At 34.3% G+C, this 16,813-nt stretch overlaps 1 protein-coding gene across 7 annotated transcripts in view; it reads right to left on the bottom strand.

Annotated features, from left to right (window-relative positions):
* Window positions 1-16,813, bottom strand: part of Bcas3 (breast carcinoma amplified sequence 3) — a 521,107-nt gene that overhangs the window by 347,142 nt on the left and 157,152 nt on the right. For all 7 annotated transcript variants that reach the window (XM_013013399.1, XM_013013401.1, XM_013013396.1 and 4 more), the window contains exon 15: window positions 12,291-12,555. In XM_013013399.1, the coding sequence (XP_012868853.1) occupies window positions 12,291-12,555 (265 nt within the window). The remainder of the gene's footprint in view (window positions 1-12,290; window positions 12,556-16,813) is intronic.

Below are 16,813 nucleotides of genomic sequence, written 5' to 3'. Positions count from 1 at the left end.
GAGATGATGTTCTTAATATTTTGGAAACATTAATAATGTTTAAGTCATTTTAGATATTAAGTATAGTTTTACATAGAAAAAAAGTAAAAACACCAGAAAATATATAACATACATACATACATATATATATATATGTATGTATGTATAAATTAACATAACGCTATTTGAGGGCAGGGGACCTCAATCTATGTACAAATAAATGTAATGAGTGGAAAGATCATTGTAATATCCAAACTACTACCAAACCATGCATATTGAAACACTCTCAAATTCCTCCTCTAAACTAAGCTCACGTACAAGTACTGAAACTTGAGAGAAGATAGTCAGGGGTGAGGGAAGTTGGGGGAAGCTTTGAGCAAAATTCAAACACCATAAAGCAAATTTAGGACACAATTAGCTCCCTAGCATAACACCTCACTAAACTTATTTCTCAACAATACTTTCCACTCCCATCTTTATCTCACAATTAACATTATATCATAACAGAACACACAATGTACACACACACACACACACACACACACACACACACACACACACACACGGAGGGGGGGAGGGAAGGAGGGAGATTATATAATTTATGTATTATTTAGATCAAAAGATTTATATAAACTATCAATGTACAAATAATTTATTCAGAAATTAAAGTAATTTTACTATCATAAGACAAACCGAACTAATTGCAATATATTAAGCATATTTCCTTATGCATGGATAATAGAAAAATAATCTAAGAGTAATAGAACTATAAGGATTACATTAATCACCATATACTTGTGGAAAAATTAAATGTTAAAACCAAAGTACTGATTGTAGTAAATAACAAATAAAGCAATGAAATGTCAGCAACTTTCCTAATAATCAAGGAGATAAAAACTAAAATAGCAAGAACTCTCTTCTCCCCTCAACCTCCAGTTTGTCAAGTCCACCCTCCCCCCAACTCACTAACGGAAGCTTTCCTTCTTATTACCCATGACTGTTAAGAATATTTTCTGGCTCTATTTCAGCATCATGACTCAGGTCATGAGAAGTGTCAAAGATGCATTTCCTTCAGATGGGAAAGTGCAACAGATTTTAACAACCATACAAAGATGGGAGTATAGTGTGAAAAGGCCAAATCAGCATTTTTGATAAAAAAGGGTCTAAGATAAATCCCTTTATATTAACATTTTATTTCCAGTTTCCAAATATTGAAGTACTTTCTCCCAAAATATGTTTACAACTTCCTCTCATCAGGAAACAATACTTAATTTTGCTGCCCCAAATTATCAACAATTTATTTTAAAAATTGCTCAAAAAAATTTAAAGTTGGTATATCTAATAAAATAATGTGAACCTGCAATTTTACATTTGCAAAACCACCGCCATGAATTTACTTATATCCGTAAGCTCTTCTGGTTGGGAAAGTTCCCGAGTACTAGCACCACACAATGTGATACCCCACAATTTGGAACAAGTAACTCCTGAGATACAGTGACTCTTCACTCCCTCTAATTCTCTACTCTAAGCAGAGGATTATTAATTACAGTTTTATCATTATCACTTATCAGTACTATCATCTTCGATTTTTCTTCACTTAATTTTATGAAATATGAACTCATTTCAAACCATATCAAATCTAGACAGAAGTAAATTAATATTAAATAGTATTTAGTACTCTTAGCAGGGTAAGTTCTCTACTCTGAAAATGAAATAGCCTATCCCTTCTGAAGTCACCATTAGGAACAATGCCTACATTAATCCCTCTGTCCATCTGAAGTACTTTCTCTCTGGTGTCTCATTGTACTTCCAATATTCTCACCTGCAAAAACACACCAACCAATGTGAATAACTCTTTCAATGAACCTTAAATCCTTTTCCAGTCCTTGTCCAAATTCAAAATGTCATTCGCCCTCTTAAGGCAAAAACCATCATAGCTTCTATGTCTCAATTTACACACACTGTCATAGCACTGACCCAAGTATTTTTTAAAATCATTTTGTAGATTACAACTATCAACAACAGACTTCTAACTCCAACTGAGATTTTAAACCACTAAACTATACCTGTCAGCTACCCTCAAGAACAATAATCTGAAATTTCTTTGTTTCGATTTATCATTAAGGCACTATTACAGATTCTAAGAAAGCTGACACACACTCTTCAATCAAACATTAAAAAAAATGTTTCAGATCTCCCTTTTGATAGGCACATAAATATTCAGACCTTTCTCCAAAATTAATGATAATTGATTTTTATGTTTTTTTCCACTTCAACAATTAAAAATCGTCTCTCCATGTTTCCACACAAAAATCCTACAGCAAAAAAACCAGAGGAGAATTCTTAGTTAACTATTCCCTTGCTGAAAAGGAGTAAACAATATGCAAAAAAATGATCCAAATCCTGATTTTGTTTTTAAAATCACCAAGCTAAAACAATGTAACTCCTTCAACTCCTTGAAAACCAACTTCAAAGTTTCTTGCCAGACAGTCTTAGTTACCCCTAGCACAAACACCCTGAACAAAAGATAGAATTCCTTTATGAGCAAGCTGACCAACCTGAGACAAAGTACCTACAAGTAGTAACTATTGAAAGTACCTTGATAAAATCACCAGTTCTGCTAGATCATTAGGACCTGTAAGTTAATATGCCATTTCTTAATTCAAGGAGTTTCAATTACTTTCTTAGTACTAAATTTGTTGACTAGAATAAAATTACACAAACAAGATGAATAATAAATAATAATGATCAAACAAAAGTTGAAGTCACTATTTTGGTCTAATCAAGCTGACGAAACTAAGATATCAATATTTTATTTTATGTATCCAATTAAGCTGTAATGTAGTCAAAGATAAGAACTATGTTCCAATATGAAAATAAAAGTCAGTACAAAATAAAACAAAAACTGGGAAGAAAAATACCTTGAGAAAATGGAGATAATAAAGGAGTAAAAGCAGATGTAAAAAAATTTTAAGTGTCTCTTAGAGATTAAATGACATCTAAGAAAAAGATGTGATAATTAAGGAAAAGCTTATTAAAAACATATAGCAGAAAATAGAAACATAATAAGAAGAAGTTAAAACTAATGATATTCTCATGATTTAAAAAGGCAAAAGAAAAAGAAAGTTAAGGCTTCAGTTCAGGATATCTATTAACAAGATCTGCAGAAGCAGGTAAAAACAAACCAGAAAGGTTAGAATTAGATGAAAGAGGTACAGGGTAAAAGTCTTTTTCATCATAAAATTATGGCATAACTACTTATATAATCAATTTATCTTTTACATAAGAATAAAATTAGTATTATAAAAGGAAACAATAATAAATGTCCATGTTAACAGCGATTAGCTACTAGATTACCAATAGTGGAATCTTATCACTTTGCTACATTAAATTGTACCGATAAAAAGGTCCTTAAATCACAGGATATATTCAATAAAAGAAATAAAATTTTAGAACACACTAAAAATACTGAAATTATACAACTCATTTTTGAATATAAAGTATCAAGATACAGTACTAAAAAAAGGGGATATAAACTGAAAGCACTGTATTTCCAAAGTCCAATTCTCTACAAAGAGTATAAGGAATAAATCATAGATCACATAATGAAAAGAAAGAAGGATTATATAAGAACTAACAAGACATTAGCACCCACAGAACCCCAAGTTCATACCAGGGTTACCTTGACTTAATTATTGAAAACTTGAGAAAATATTGCCCTCTAGAGGCATTTCTCATTACTCATTTAAAAGTAAAACTTTCAAAACATAAGAGTTTATGATTTGCCGATGTCAAAAAGAAAAAAAACACAAAACTGTGAAAAAAGGAAAGATTTCATCAGTCATAAAAAAAAAAATCTGTTTTCCTAAAAGTCTGATGACTTTAACTGGTATCCATTTTAAAGGTTTTTTTTAAAATACAAAAAAACATAAATAGCATTTGATTATACATTTAAAAATGATTCCTTTTTATAGAATTATACTTCAAAACTATAATTTAGAAGGACAAAGCTGTCTGGAATGTTCTTAAGATTCATCGCCGGTTTTATTAATTTTCCTAAACAATAATAGTAGCCATACTAATTGCTCATTGTGTATTGAACGCAAAACTGCTCTAACAAAATCCATTACAGAATAGGTACTGTTCTTTAATAGCACCTTCAACTAATGGTTCTCAAATGACATTTGACTCCTAGAATAGTGATACTGCTTGTCTCCATGCACTTCCATAAAGAACTCACATGTGCTATCTCTGATAAACTACAGAAAATGGTTTGGGATATTTAAATGAGTTAGGTGTATAGTAAATTTCAGAACTACCATACTACAATAGTAACATTTTAGAAAAATGATTAAAAACTGACAAGGGGAGAAACTCTGTAAGAAAAAGACATATTTAAAAATAAGAAACCATCTCAGGTAAGGAAAGAACGAAAGCACAAGGGATAGGCAAAACCCACGAAGTAAAGTCTCCCAAAAGAAGACATTTTCCCCCATGTCCCATGTATTCACATGTATTTATATTCTCTTGTGATATGAGGCATAAAATTTAAAACAGAGCTACAGTACCCATGATTGATTGTTTTGGCAAAAATGAAAACAAATTATGGGAATCTTTATTCTACAAGTAAACAGGGATATGGAAGCATCACATTATTACTGATTTTCTTAAGTAGGTGAAACTATAAAAGGCTGAATGAAATGTGTCGGTACTCTGTATTTACAATTGTGATGTGGTCTATATCAAGAAAACTCCTGATCACCAAAAGTAAATAATTACAATAAGCCATCAAATGAAGTCTATAAACAGACTCTTGGTGGTAAAAACGAATACTTCATACAGATGCTGAAAAGAAAATTGATACTGCCAGTTTTGGGTAGAGGTGGTAGTGGTGGTAGTGGTGATGGTGGTGGTAGTGGTGGTTTGATACAAGGAAAGTAAAAGTCCAAGAAAAACAGGCTACTCCAAAGCCTAATCTTATGAACAACTTCCATTTGGAAAAAGCATAATTTGGAATTTAGATGCCAAATGTAGAAACCTGAACACAAGTCTTGTTATGTCAACAAATGAGTTAAGAAGAAAATAGGAACTTCCAAGAACTAGAGAACGAAAGAAGTCAGCAAGAACCCCTTCTTCAAATTCATATCCTCTATGTCATGGTAAACTCTCTATTCTTGAACGAAACAGGGAAATTTTCATATTCATTTAAGGGATTAAAATGTGATGCTTCAAGTTGAAATGAGAAAAAATAGATTATTACTTTTAGTTTTATACTGGTGTCTCTTTTCAATTCAGAAACATTACCACAAATTAAGGTAAAGTTTGAGCCCAATTTTACTACAAACATTAGTAAAGAATTCTGGCTCAGAATTCTAATGCATCCACTCATTACTTGAATTACTCATTTAATAGTTCCTAAACTAAAAACATGAAAAATGAATCAGTCCTTACACTGTCAAATTAACATCAATATTCCTAAAGATACTAACAGTATAGGTAGTTTTTACTAAATATTTGATACGTGCAAAGCGTTATTCCTAGTGCTTTATCTAATTGTCATACATATGATGCTGTTGATATTACCTTTACTTTACAGATAGGAATATGAGAATGAGGTTGATGAAACAATTTGTCTAATATTACAGTTCAAAAGTCAAAGAGAATGGATTTTACCCCTAAGGAGTTGGACTCTAGATTCTCCAATAGTCTTAGAGTTACTTACAGTTTAGTAATGAGATACTTTCACAAATCATGAATAGAGAGTGGCAAGAAAGGAGTTACAGATAAAAGTTAAATAAAAACAGAAAAATCAATAGTATTTTTAACAGAAAAAAGACTTATTAATTGGGATGGAAAGACAAGGTTAAATGGACATATGAAAAATAAAACAGGAAAGCAGTACAGACGTAGAAACCTGATGTTAGCACTTGAATACGCTTCAGGAATTAAATTTACTCAGGAGCATAAACAACACCTTACAAATAATGAATGGAATGCCATCTTTCCTAGAGGACTCTGCCTCTTTCTTGGCTTCCTATTTTTGGAGGAATAGATTCAGTCCCCAATTTTCCACTCCTTACACTGGTGCTCATTAATGCATACAGATGCCAATTTCTTACTAAAAATTTCTTGCTATTTTTTACTACTGTTACCAAAAAAATTTTTATCTAATATAAATCATTTCTCTAGTTTTTGTCTTCATAAAGCAATAACAATAATTTAACAATACTTATTGCTTTCTACCTGAAAAAGTTTCTCATAGGGCCTCTCCACGTTTGGTTTTCCTTTTTAGGCTATTTATTGAAGAACATTTCTTACTTATGGTTCTCAAACAACCTAGAGTTCTTTTCTTGTTTTTGACTTTAAATATTGTTCATGCCTTACACACCATACAAATAAGTTAGCCCTTTCTGGTCAGCTCGAGAACCATATAACCAAGAGTCAGTCATAGGAGAGCAATGACCCACACTCGGACCTGTTTTATGCATAGCATTCTTCACTTCAATGACAACAACTTATTCCTCTAGTTATTCAAGCCAAAATTCTAATTACCAGACTTATCTGTTCTAACGTATCTGCCATAAAATACATTGTTCACACAGATTTTCGCTTGAATCAGGCTGAAACATAGTCAACCTAACTCTTAAAATCCTCCATATCCTTGCCGTGGAACTATGAGGCAGTCAAAGGCTGAGTGATCTGGCCTCACTAACCCATCATCTATTTTACATCTGGCCTCTAGATTTCACATACTCTCACCACCTTATCATTCTTTGTTTTAAGGTTTTACTCTGGCCATTCCATTCTGTGACTATCCCCTGATTCCCATCAAGTCAAGTCTCAAATATCACCTTCTCAATAAGGTATAGAGACAAGACAATAGCTTAACATTGTAATCATCTCTAGGTATTTCCTATTCTCCTGGTATTCTCCAATTTTTCCCATAGTTGCAAGAGAACAATGATGTTCCTGCTTTGTTCAGTGCTGGGACCATAGAGCCCAGAGCAGTACTAGACAAGTGAAAAACTAATTCATACTCGCTGAATGAAGTAAAGCAACTGACATATATTATTCAGAAATGCAATGTCACCAGGAATAACAATCTCTTCATTCCAGCAAATAATGACTTAAATATAAATTTATTTTCTTGAACAAATTCTAAAGATATTAAAAATCTTATAATATAAATTTTACCAACTAATATACAAAGTGACCAGAAATACAAGCAATTTTTTTTTTTATTTTTGGAGGCCAGTGTAATAAGGATAAAATCATTTCTACACAAGAGATTATTTGGACCATCTGGGGAGGTTGTGCTTGTTAGAAAAATAATTACAAATACACTGAATAAAGTGATTTGAGTAACAAATATATTTAAAAGAATCTGGCCGGGAGCTGGTGGCTCACGCCTGTAATCCTAGCTACTCAAGAGGCTGAGGTCTGAGGATCACGGTTCAAAGCCAGCCCGGGCAGGAGAGACCATGAAACTCCTATCTCCAATAAACCACCAGAAAACCAGAAGTGGCGCTATAGCTCAAGTGGTAGAGCGCTAGTCTTGAGCTGAAGAGCTGAGGGACAGCAGCCAGGCCCAGAGTTCAAGCTCCACGACCGACAAAAAAAAAAAAAAAAGACAAGAAAAGAAAAAAAGAATCTGGTTTTTCAGTGAAATAAAATAGTAATGCTACTATATAATCATGCATAATTTAAAAGCCGTGATGAAAAAACAATATCTGAAGATGTATATAATAGTTCAAGATATTTCAACTGTATTTTATATCCATTTTCATATGCACGATGAAAGTTAAGATTGACTTTAGGTTAAAGGCTAGTGAATATTCTGGGTCATGGATCTCAACCTAAGAACTCCTCCCATACTAAGGTTTAGACAAGACAGGAAGTGAAAGAAATATTTAGAAAGAATATATTTCAAAAACTAAACATCTGAAAAGGAAAGGGGAAGGGAAGAAGAGTGGGGGGCAAGGAGGGAAGAGATGGAGGAGAAGTGGGGAGAGGAAAAGAGGGGCAGAAACAGAGAGGAAGAGAGGGGGAAAGGAGGGTTGGGAAGAATGAGAGGGAAGTAGACGAGGAGAGGGGAACAAAGGGAGGGGGAGAGAAAACCTCCTAACCTAAACTGGATTGGCTCCAAGAAGTAAAAAGGAAATAACTCCTATATCAACTGTTATTTAACAGTTTCCTATACTTAGCTAAAAAGAGCAAAGACAAACAAGGGTAATACCGCCAAAACATGATTCATTTTCAAGATGAATCCCTCCCTGTTCAAAGGTTTACATTGTTTTAACCAGCATGAGACTGTTTACCCACATGAACTGTAAATACATCATTTTTAGAACTAACCAACACAATGCCGATTTGTTTTGTCTTGGAAGATACAAAAAGAAAATGAAAAATGATCATCACTCTAATGTCTATGTTCCAAAATGAGGAAGCAACATGGAATGATGGTGAAATTCTAGGATAATCACATTTTACCACATGTATATAAGAGGAAAATACCTCTAAAATTCATTGCTTTTGAAAAGGGATCCAGTGTAATCGAAAAGTGTGGAATCTCGTTGAGATTTCCAGAAAAACAGGAGAGCTATGAAAGCAATAAAAGTATAGTATTAATCTTCAACTCCAATCCTTTCATAAATAATAAAATCCTTGTCTGATACTTTCCATCTTCACCAAAACCTCACTGACATGAAGTCCTTTCAGTTATTTAATCACTCCCTACTCTTTGATGTAGAAGATATATGAGAGCAGGGATGACCTGAATATTACCAGGTTATGTCCAAAGTTTGGCAAAGAAGGATGTGTGCAGGCTATAAAGGTGGCTCCGTAGTAGAGTGCTTGCCTTGCATGCATGAGGCCCTGGGTTCAATTCCTCAGCACTACATAAGCCAGAAGTGGCGCTGTGGTTCAAGTGGTAGAGTGCTAAACTTGAGACGAAGAGCTGAGGGACAGCTCCCAGGCACAGAGTTCAGGCCCCACAGCCAACAACAACAACAACAAAAAGTATGTGCAGTTTTATTAGTAAATAAGCAAGAACAGAAAGATGAACCCTAAATTTAACAACAAATGTGCTTTTCCTTGTCCACCTAGCACACTGTATATGTGAACTAACTCTTCCAGAGTCTTTGGTGGTATTTTGTTCAAGTTGAAAACAAAGAGAAAAGCCCTGAGTTCATATATATTATACCCCTCTATCTATATCATACACCAAAATATATTCCAAAAGTAAGTTAATGGTCACATGGCAGTGGCTTATATCTATAATCCTAGCTATTCAGGAGACTGAGATCTTAGGATCTTGATTCAAAGACAGCCAGGGTAGGAAAATCTAAAGGTTCTTATCTCCAATAGACTACTCAGAAAAAGCTAAAAGTGGCAATGTGGCTCAAGTGGGAGAGCACTAGCCTTGTGCCCAGGGATAATACACAGAGCCTGAGTTTAAGCCCCAGAGCCAGCAAAAAAAAAAAAGTAAGTAATGACTTAGGTCTAAAATAAAATGCCTTGAAAATGGCAGACAAGATTGACATCTTATACCAGGCTGGCCTCAAACTCTCAACCATCCTTCCTCTGTATAGGTATAGACTACCATATCAAGCAAAGTTCCCATATTTTGCTGGTTGTTTAAAGATTCTCATGGATTTGTTGGTTAGGCTAATGCTAAACCATGATCCTCAGACCTCACACTCCTGAGTAACTAGAATTATAAACGTGAGCCACTAGAAGTTGGCAAACCATATGTATACACATACATATATAAGTATATACATTTATATACAAATATACATGTATACAATATAAAAGTTCTGATTACATTTTAAATTAGATGAATACTAATCTAGAACTGATTCTCAAAAACATTTAATCCTAAAAACCTGTCAACCTTGAAGTACACAAGTCACCAGTTAAGCACATAAGAACAATAACTGCTCTTATAAAAATAATAGCTAAAAAATAATATTAATAAAACTAAAATAAGCAAGAGAAAAAAGATTATTTTTTCTTTATAGTGGCTCTTCCCAGAATACAATAAACATATTGTTTTCAGTCTATCCTAAAACTTCTATAGAAAATACATACATATAGATAAGTTACATTGTCAGTACAGAAGCTAAGACATAGACAAATATGCAATAGAGTTGTAAGGAAGTACTCAAACAAAAATACAATCACAGACAATTCCTAACAGCCAAAAGTTAGAAGCAAACAAAGTGCCTTCCAGGTTTGAATGTATGTTCATATAAAGAAGTACAATATAACCATAAAAATAAAAAGAATGAAGTACTGATATACACTACAATTTGGAAGAACATCAAAAGCACTGTATTAAGTGAAAGGAATCAGAAACAAAAGGGTATGTATCGCAAATGAATTATATAAAATACACAGAATAAATGCACCCACTGAGTAAGTTTTTAGATGTTCACAGTTGGTATGAGGCGAATGTTACAGAAGAAGAAAGAGTTGGTAGGTGGTAAAACACTGTGCATGTACAAATGTTACATTTAAATGTTTGCTTTTATGTAGTATGAATTTTAAATGATTAAAAAACATTATTTTCCATGATTATCATATACTCTATTTTTAAAAAGCTTCAGTTTCCAAACATAAATGGTTATCTGTCATAGAAAATACACAATGCTCAAAAAAGAGGAATCAGTCCTGCGCCGGTGGCTCGTGCCTCTAATCCTAGCTACTCAGGAGTCTGAGATCTGAGGCTCACGGTTCAAAGCCAGCCCAGGCAGGAAAGTCCATGAGACTCTCATCTCCAATAAACAACCAGAAAACCAAAAGTACTGCTGTAGCTCAAATGGTAGGGTGCTAGCCTTGAGCTGAAGAGCTGAGGGACAGCGCCTAAGACCAGAGTACAAGCCCCACAACTGATCCAAAAAAAAGGGGGGGGGGATCATTCTTATCAGAATTAGATTAGGGTTATCTAACAAATTAAAATACACATATGACTCAAAATTTCCACTGAAAAATGAGAAGGCCAGGCAGAGTGGCTCAAGCGTCATGTACCAGTGTCTCATGCCAGTAATCAGGAGGCAGGGACTAGATTGGAATTATGTACAGTTCGAAGCCAGCCCAGGCTTACATTTAAGATGCCCTCTCAGCCAAGAGCTACACTGTGGGGTTGTACAGCCTAGCTACATGAGAGGCAGATATTGGGAAGCTCACAGTTCCAGGCCAGAACAGGCAGAAAAGTCCATGAGGCTCCAACTAAACAGAAAAAGCCAAAACATACTGTATACATCTCAACCATGGTGGCAAGCTATGTTCCAATTATTTACCTAGGCTAGAAGTAAGACACAATCTTAAAAATAATCAGTTAAGAAGTGCTTGGGCAACATAGCGTTGCCAGGCAAGAGTAAGGCCCCAAGATCAAATCCCAAAACCACCAAAAGAAAAAATAGTAAAAACTGAAGATACATAAAGAATACACCACTCATGATTATTAACTCTGAAATAAGCAATATTTCTTAATAAACTTAGCCCTAGTCCATTTTGGACACAAAATGTTTTGGAAAAAATAAGTGGAAATGGGACTCATTCCTAAAGTTATATAAACAGTGTTAAACTTTATATGCTTAAATGATACCAAATATCCTTATATAATAAAAAAATTATTGCACAATATTGCCAGGTGCAGGTGGGTCACACCTGTAATCCTAGATACTCAGGAGGCTGAGATCTGAGGACTGCCATTTAAAGCTAGCTTAGGCAAGAAAGTCCCTGAGACTCTATCTCCAATTAAATACTAAGAAGCTGCCGGGCACTGGTGGCTCACGCCTGTAATCCTAGCTACTCAGGAGGCTGAGATCTGAGGATCAAGGTTCAAAGCCAGCCTGGGCAAGGAAAGTCCATGAGACTCTTATCTCCAATAAACCATTAGAAAACGGGAAGTAGCACTGTTGCTCAAGTGGTAGAGTGCTCGCCTTGAGCTGAAGAGCTGAGGGACAGCGCCCAGGCCCAGAGTTCAAGCCCCATGACCGACAAAAATAAAAATAAATAAATAAATAAAAAATACTAAGAAGCTAGAAGATGGGCTGTAACTAAAAGTGATAGAGCACTAGCCTTCAGCAAATAAGTTCAGGGAAAGTACCCAAGACAGACAAAAAAATACTATTTTTATAATTTTATATTGTCTCAAATGTACTACATTGAAAGTGTGTTCAATGAGCAGATAATCTTATCATACGCACATTAAAAGCAATTTGTTAACTGTTTTATCCTTAGAATTAAGGACACTAGGAACTAAGAATGCAGGAGGCAGTGAGGAGAGACAAAATAATGTTTACCATGCAGAGGTGAGCCAGACGGACTGCTTGATAGACCTGGAACAGGGCTACAGCGTCCTCCTTGCTTTGACGTCAGCTCTTGTTCAATCTCTTCCAGTCCAGCACTTTTCTGGAAACGGCTCATGCGATTCACTACTCGTGGTGACATGTGCGTGCGAACACATGGCTGGCCACCATAAGGGTTGATGGGGAACACATGAGAAGTACCTCGGAGCGTACTGACTACAACCCAGCGACAGTCATGGCTGAAGCAGATGTCCTGCACCTAGAAACAAGACAAGGAAAGTTGGTTATTAATACCTGAAATCATTTATTGAGTTCCATACAGCAACAAAGAGAAATGGAATTAATTGCCTCATCAAATTTGTTTTAAAATGAATTATATTAATTTTTTTACTTTATAGATGAGAGCTTCTCAATGAATTTTGTTCAATAAATGTCAGAAATCTGTCACAATTTAGGGAATTCTCTTCATTATGTCACAGAGTACCAAGTCATAAAACATGACCTAAATAAACAGTGTTATCCTATTGAAATGTAACACAAAATAAGTGAGTCAGGCTTATTTTCCAATAACATTTTCTATTAATCATGTAATAGTCAAAATGTAAAAGTACCCTACATAATTAAGTCAAAAATTAATTAAAGCTGTCATTTAAATATTCTGATGTACCACTGCAATATGCTAGGAATAAAGAGATAAATAATAAACCCTTTGAAGTCTTGGACTACTGGGAGGAAAGTACATAGGAAATTTACTAAAATAGAATGGGAAAAGTAAAATTGCTGTCTATACACAAGCAAATTGGTTAAAAAATTAAAAAAGGAAGGACATCATAGAGACTGCCTCTCTGAGCAGATATCCAATCTCCTCCTTTCAGAGTGATGGAGGGAAAGAAAGCATGAGTAATAAGAAAGAGTATTGTCAGACATAAGAGTGTGTACAAAATAAAACAGAAAAAGAATACAATTTAGATGTATTTGGATATTCCATTTTAAATATAAATGAGAAAGAAATGGAAGGCAAGTTGTACTAGATGTCAGAATCTCATTAAGAGACAAAGAAGACCAAAGTGTTGGATATTATTGAAAAAATACTGGAAACATTTCAATTTTGAAAAGATTGTTCTGCAAGTAAACTTTAAGTAGAATGATGGGTAGCAATAAAAAATTTAGATAGGAATTTACTCCAATATTCAGGGATATATATTCTAAACAGAAGTGCAATGTAAAAGAAAGGTCTTACACACACACACACACACATACACACACACACACACACACACATTTATATACCTGCGGATGGCTGATTCTTTTAAATTAAGGAGCCACTCAAAATTGCATAGCAAAGTCTCGATTTTACTGGCAATGCAAACAGAAAATATGTAAAGGAATGAGCCATGTTTTTAAAAATCAACACCACTTACAAAAGTAAGTGGTAGTCACAGATTTAATCCAGCCAAACTAGTCACAACACTGCTCTTTCAAGATCAATTTGAAATAGTTTGTATTCACTAGTTTTATCACGAGACCAATCTGATGAGGACAACTTAAACAAAAATATCTCCAATTTACTTTTTTCATAAAAAGAAAGTCAAGTAAAATTTAATCGTGATCTAAGCTTTATATTTTTCCTCTTGGGGGCCATAAATTCACAGCAGAGCCTCACACATATGAAGTATGCATTGTTAACTGAGCCACAGCCCCATCTCAACTCTATATGCATTTTAGACATAGCCTCTAACAATAAACCAGATAACACATATTTTATTTACTTTTTAGCTTGTATCGATTTTATTGGCAAGGGGAGAATGCAAAGTTATATCTCCACATGTTTATACTGTATAAAGTGTATGGCAACAGATACTTTAAGAATCTTACTACAGTAACTAAATTAACTTTTCACAACACAGAAAATACTGCTTAAAAAATTCAGGCATTACAAAAATAAAAGCACAATAAAATGAGGAGGTCTTTGTGAAGAATAAGGTTTAACTTTTAAAATGCATATGTCTGTGTATGAGTTTGAAGCGTGTTAGCTTTTATTGTATATAACAACATGAATTGAGTTAAATAAATCTAAATTCAACTGGATACAGGTGACTCATTGTAACTGTAGCTATTCCAGAGGCTAAGATCAGAGAATACAGCTCTGGCTGGCTTGACAATAATTTGGATGTGTTAAATTGTAAGTTTACAAGATGGCCTGAAACACAGAAGGCTGAGTCCGGAGGATAGTGAATTTGAGACCTGGCTGGCCTACATTGTGATACTCTGTATATGCTGGGAGGCAGGGGACCAGTACTTCACTGCTACCTTACTGCTAGACAAACATTAATGCCTGGACAGACACAAAGTACAAACATGTCTACCCATCTTTATTCTTCTGAAATACCCAAATGATATTTGAGTGTTAAAATGTAAGACCACCCTGAAAGCTGACAAATATAAACTGTTTTTCATAAATATTTAACTCTGTAAGTTGCCTAAATTACTTTTGGCTTCACTATCTTTTCTGAATGTAGTGAAGATTTTAGTGGAAGAGTGCTTGTGGGAGGAGAGAGAAAAACTTACAAGAAACAGAAAACCTTCAATAGCCAAGACCACAGAAGAGAAACATAGTGCCATCAAGATCTCATGTCATAATATCACACTTATTTCCTCCTGCCACAACCAAAGCAATGAAAAATATCCTTAAGCTTATTATTGAGCTTATTATGTATGGGGCCTCCTTTGTAGAACTGAAGCTTGTTATCAGAATTCTTTTCCCAAAACACATGACCGTGAAGACACATCAACACATATAAATGAGCAGAGAAAAGTTGGCAAAGATATTAGCTGTCAAACAAATAAGAGAAAATTCAATCTTTTAAGCATAGCAAAATCACCAATCTATAAAATACAAAATGATGTGTCTGTTAGTATTAAAGATCTAGTTGGGTTGCTTTTCACACATAAAAAACAACATACTACAGCAGGGCCCTGGTGGCTCATACCTGTCATCCTAGCTACTCAGGAAGCTGAGATCTTAGGATCAAAGCCAGGCCAAGCAAGAAAGTCCATGAGACTCTTATCTCCAATTAACCATCAAAAAATCAGAAGTGGAGCTGTGGCTCAAGTGGTAGAGCACTAGCATTGACCTGAAGGGCTCAAGGACAGGGCCCAGGCCCAGAGCTCAAGCCCCATATCCAATGAAAAAAAAAAAGAGAAAATACTAAAGTATGCTGAAAATCTGGTAAGTAAGTACAAGCATCTCATATAAATGTATTATTATATTAAATAGTATATTAAACTATACTATTTAATGCTTATATATTATATTGAATATATTTATCATAATACAGCTAATATATAATATTAGAATACAAGTTTTTCATACATATTTATATATTACATATATATTTAAGTTATGTTCGTACACTATAATAAATTTACCTATTATAATATATAATAGTAGATATATGTATTACCTATATTTATGTAAAGACAATCTAATAAAAAATGATGACATCATCACATGACTTTGACCTCAATTTGAACACTCTCTCCTCTTAACTCAGAAGACCTGATGGGAGTTGGTCATGATCATCAGTTTCATGGCAAGCACAGATTAACACAATTTACAGTTACAGGCACTCTCAAACTTCTTTGAAAGAAGGAAAAAAACCTGAACATTCACAAACCACTACTCTGAACTCAGGAACTAAGCACTTGTGTTTCAAGAGATAAATTGTATGTGCTTCTATGCTCCCCATTTCAAAATGCTATTAAACCAAATGGTTGCGGACTCAAGGGAATATTTTTTTCCCAGTCCTGGGACTTAAAACACTGGGCTTCTTTTGCTCAAGGGTAAAACTCTACTATAAACCATAGCACCACTTCCAGATTTTTCTGTTTATGTGGTACTGAGGAATCGAACACAGTGCCTCATGCATACTAGGCAAACACTACCTGTATACCACATTCCCAGTTCTAGGAACATTTCTTTTTTTAAGAACATTTTTTTTGGGGGAGGGGGCTCCAAAAACAACGTAATTTAGTTTAAAAATTCTCACCAGCATACTCATTCTCAGTTTAGGCTTTTAAAATAAGACTCAAATTAATCATTATTCACTCAATTTACTATTCTTTCAGAGTTTCCTGTATCTCTCCACTTATTTCTTATTGTGGTGCTATGAAACTGGATTATCACAAACCAACGAGGGTCCAGAAAGCTAATATATTCTTTCCTTACTAGATACTATAATCATATTGCAGTAATTTTGACAAAGGCAAATGACTTATGGCAATATGAGTGGCTCATTTTATGTATCTCATTAAGAATCAAATAGTAGGCCATCAAAATCTAATGTAGCAGACATAGTTACGTGGAACTTGACATTTTTAAGTGACTTCAGTTATATCTGATATTTTATCTGAACTTTAAAGAGCTATATATTTAATTGACAAAGCAGGTTAAATTCAAAGTGCATATAAAACAAAAGAATTCAGGTACTAAAATGAAGTGTTGCAACATTTTAGCA

Source organism: Dipodomys ordii, unplaced genomic scaffold, assembly GCF_000151885.1.
Source record: "Dipodomys ordii isolate 6190 unplaced genomic scaffold, Dord_2.0 Scaffold19, whole genome shotgun sequence".
Taxonomy (NCBI): domain Eukaryota; kingdom Metazoa; phylum Chordata; class Mammalia; order Rodentia; family Heteromyidae; genus Dipodomys; species Dipodomys ordii.
Note: the sequence above shows the minus strand (reverse complement) of the source record. Positions and strands in the feature narration are given on the sequence as shown.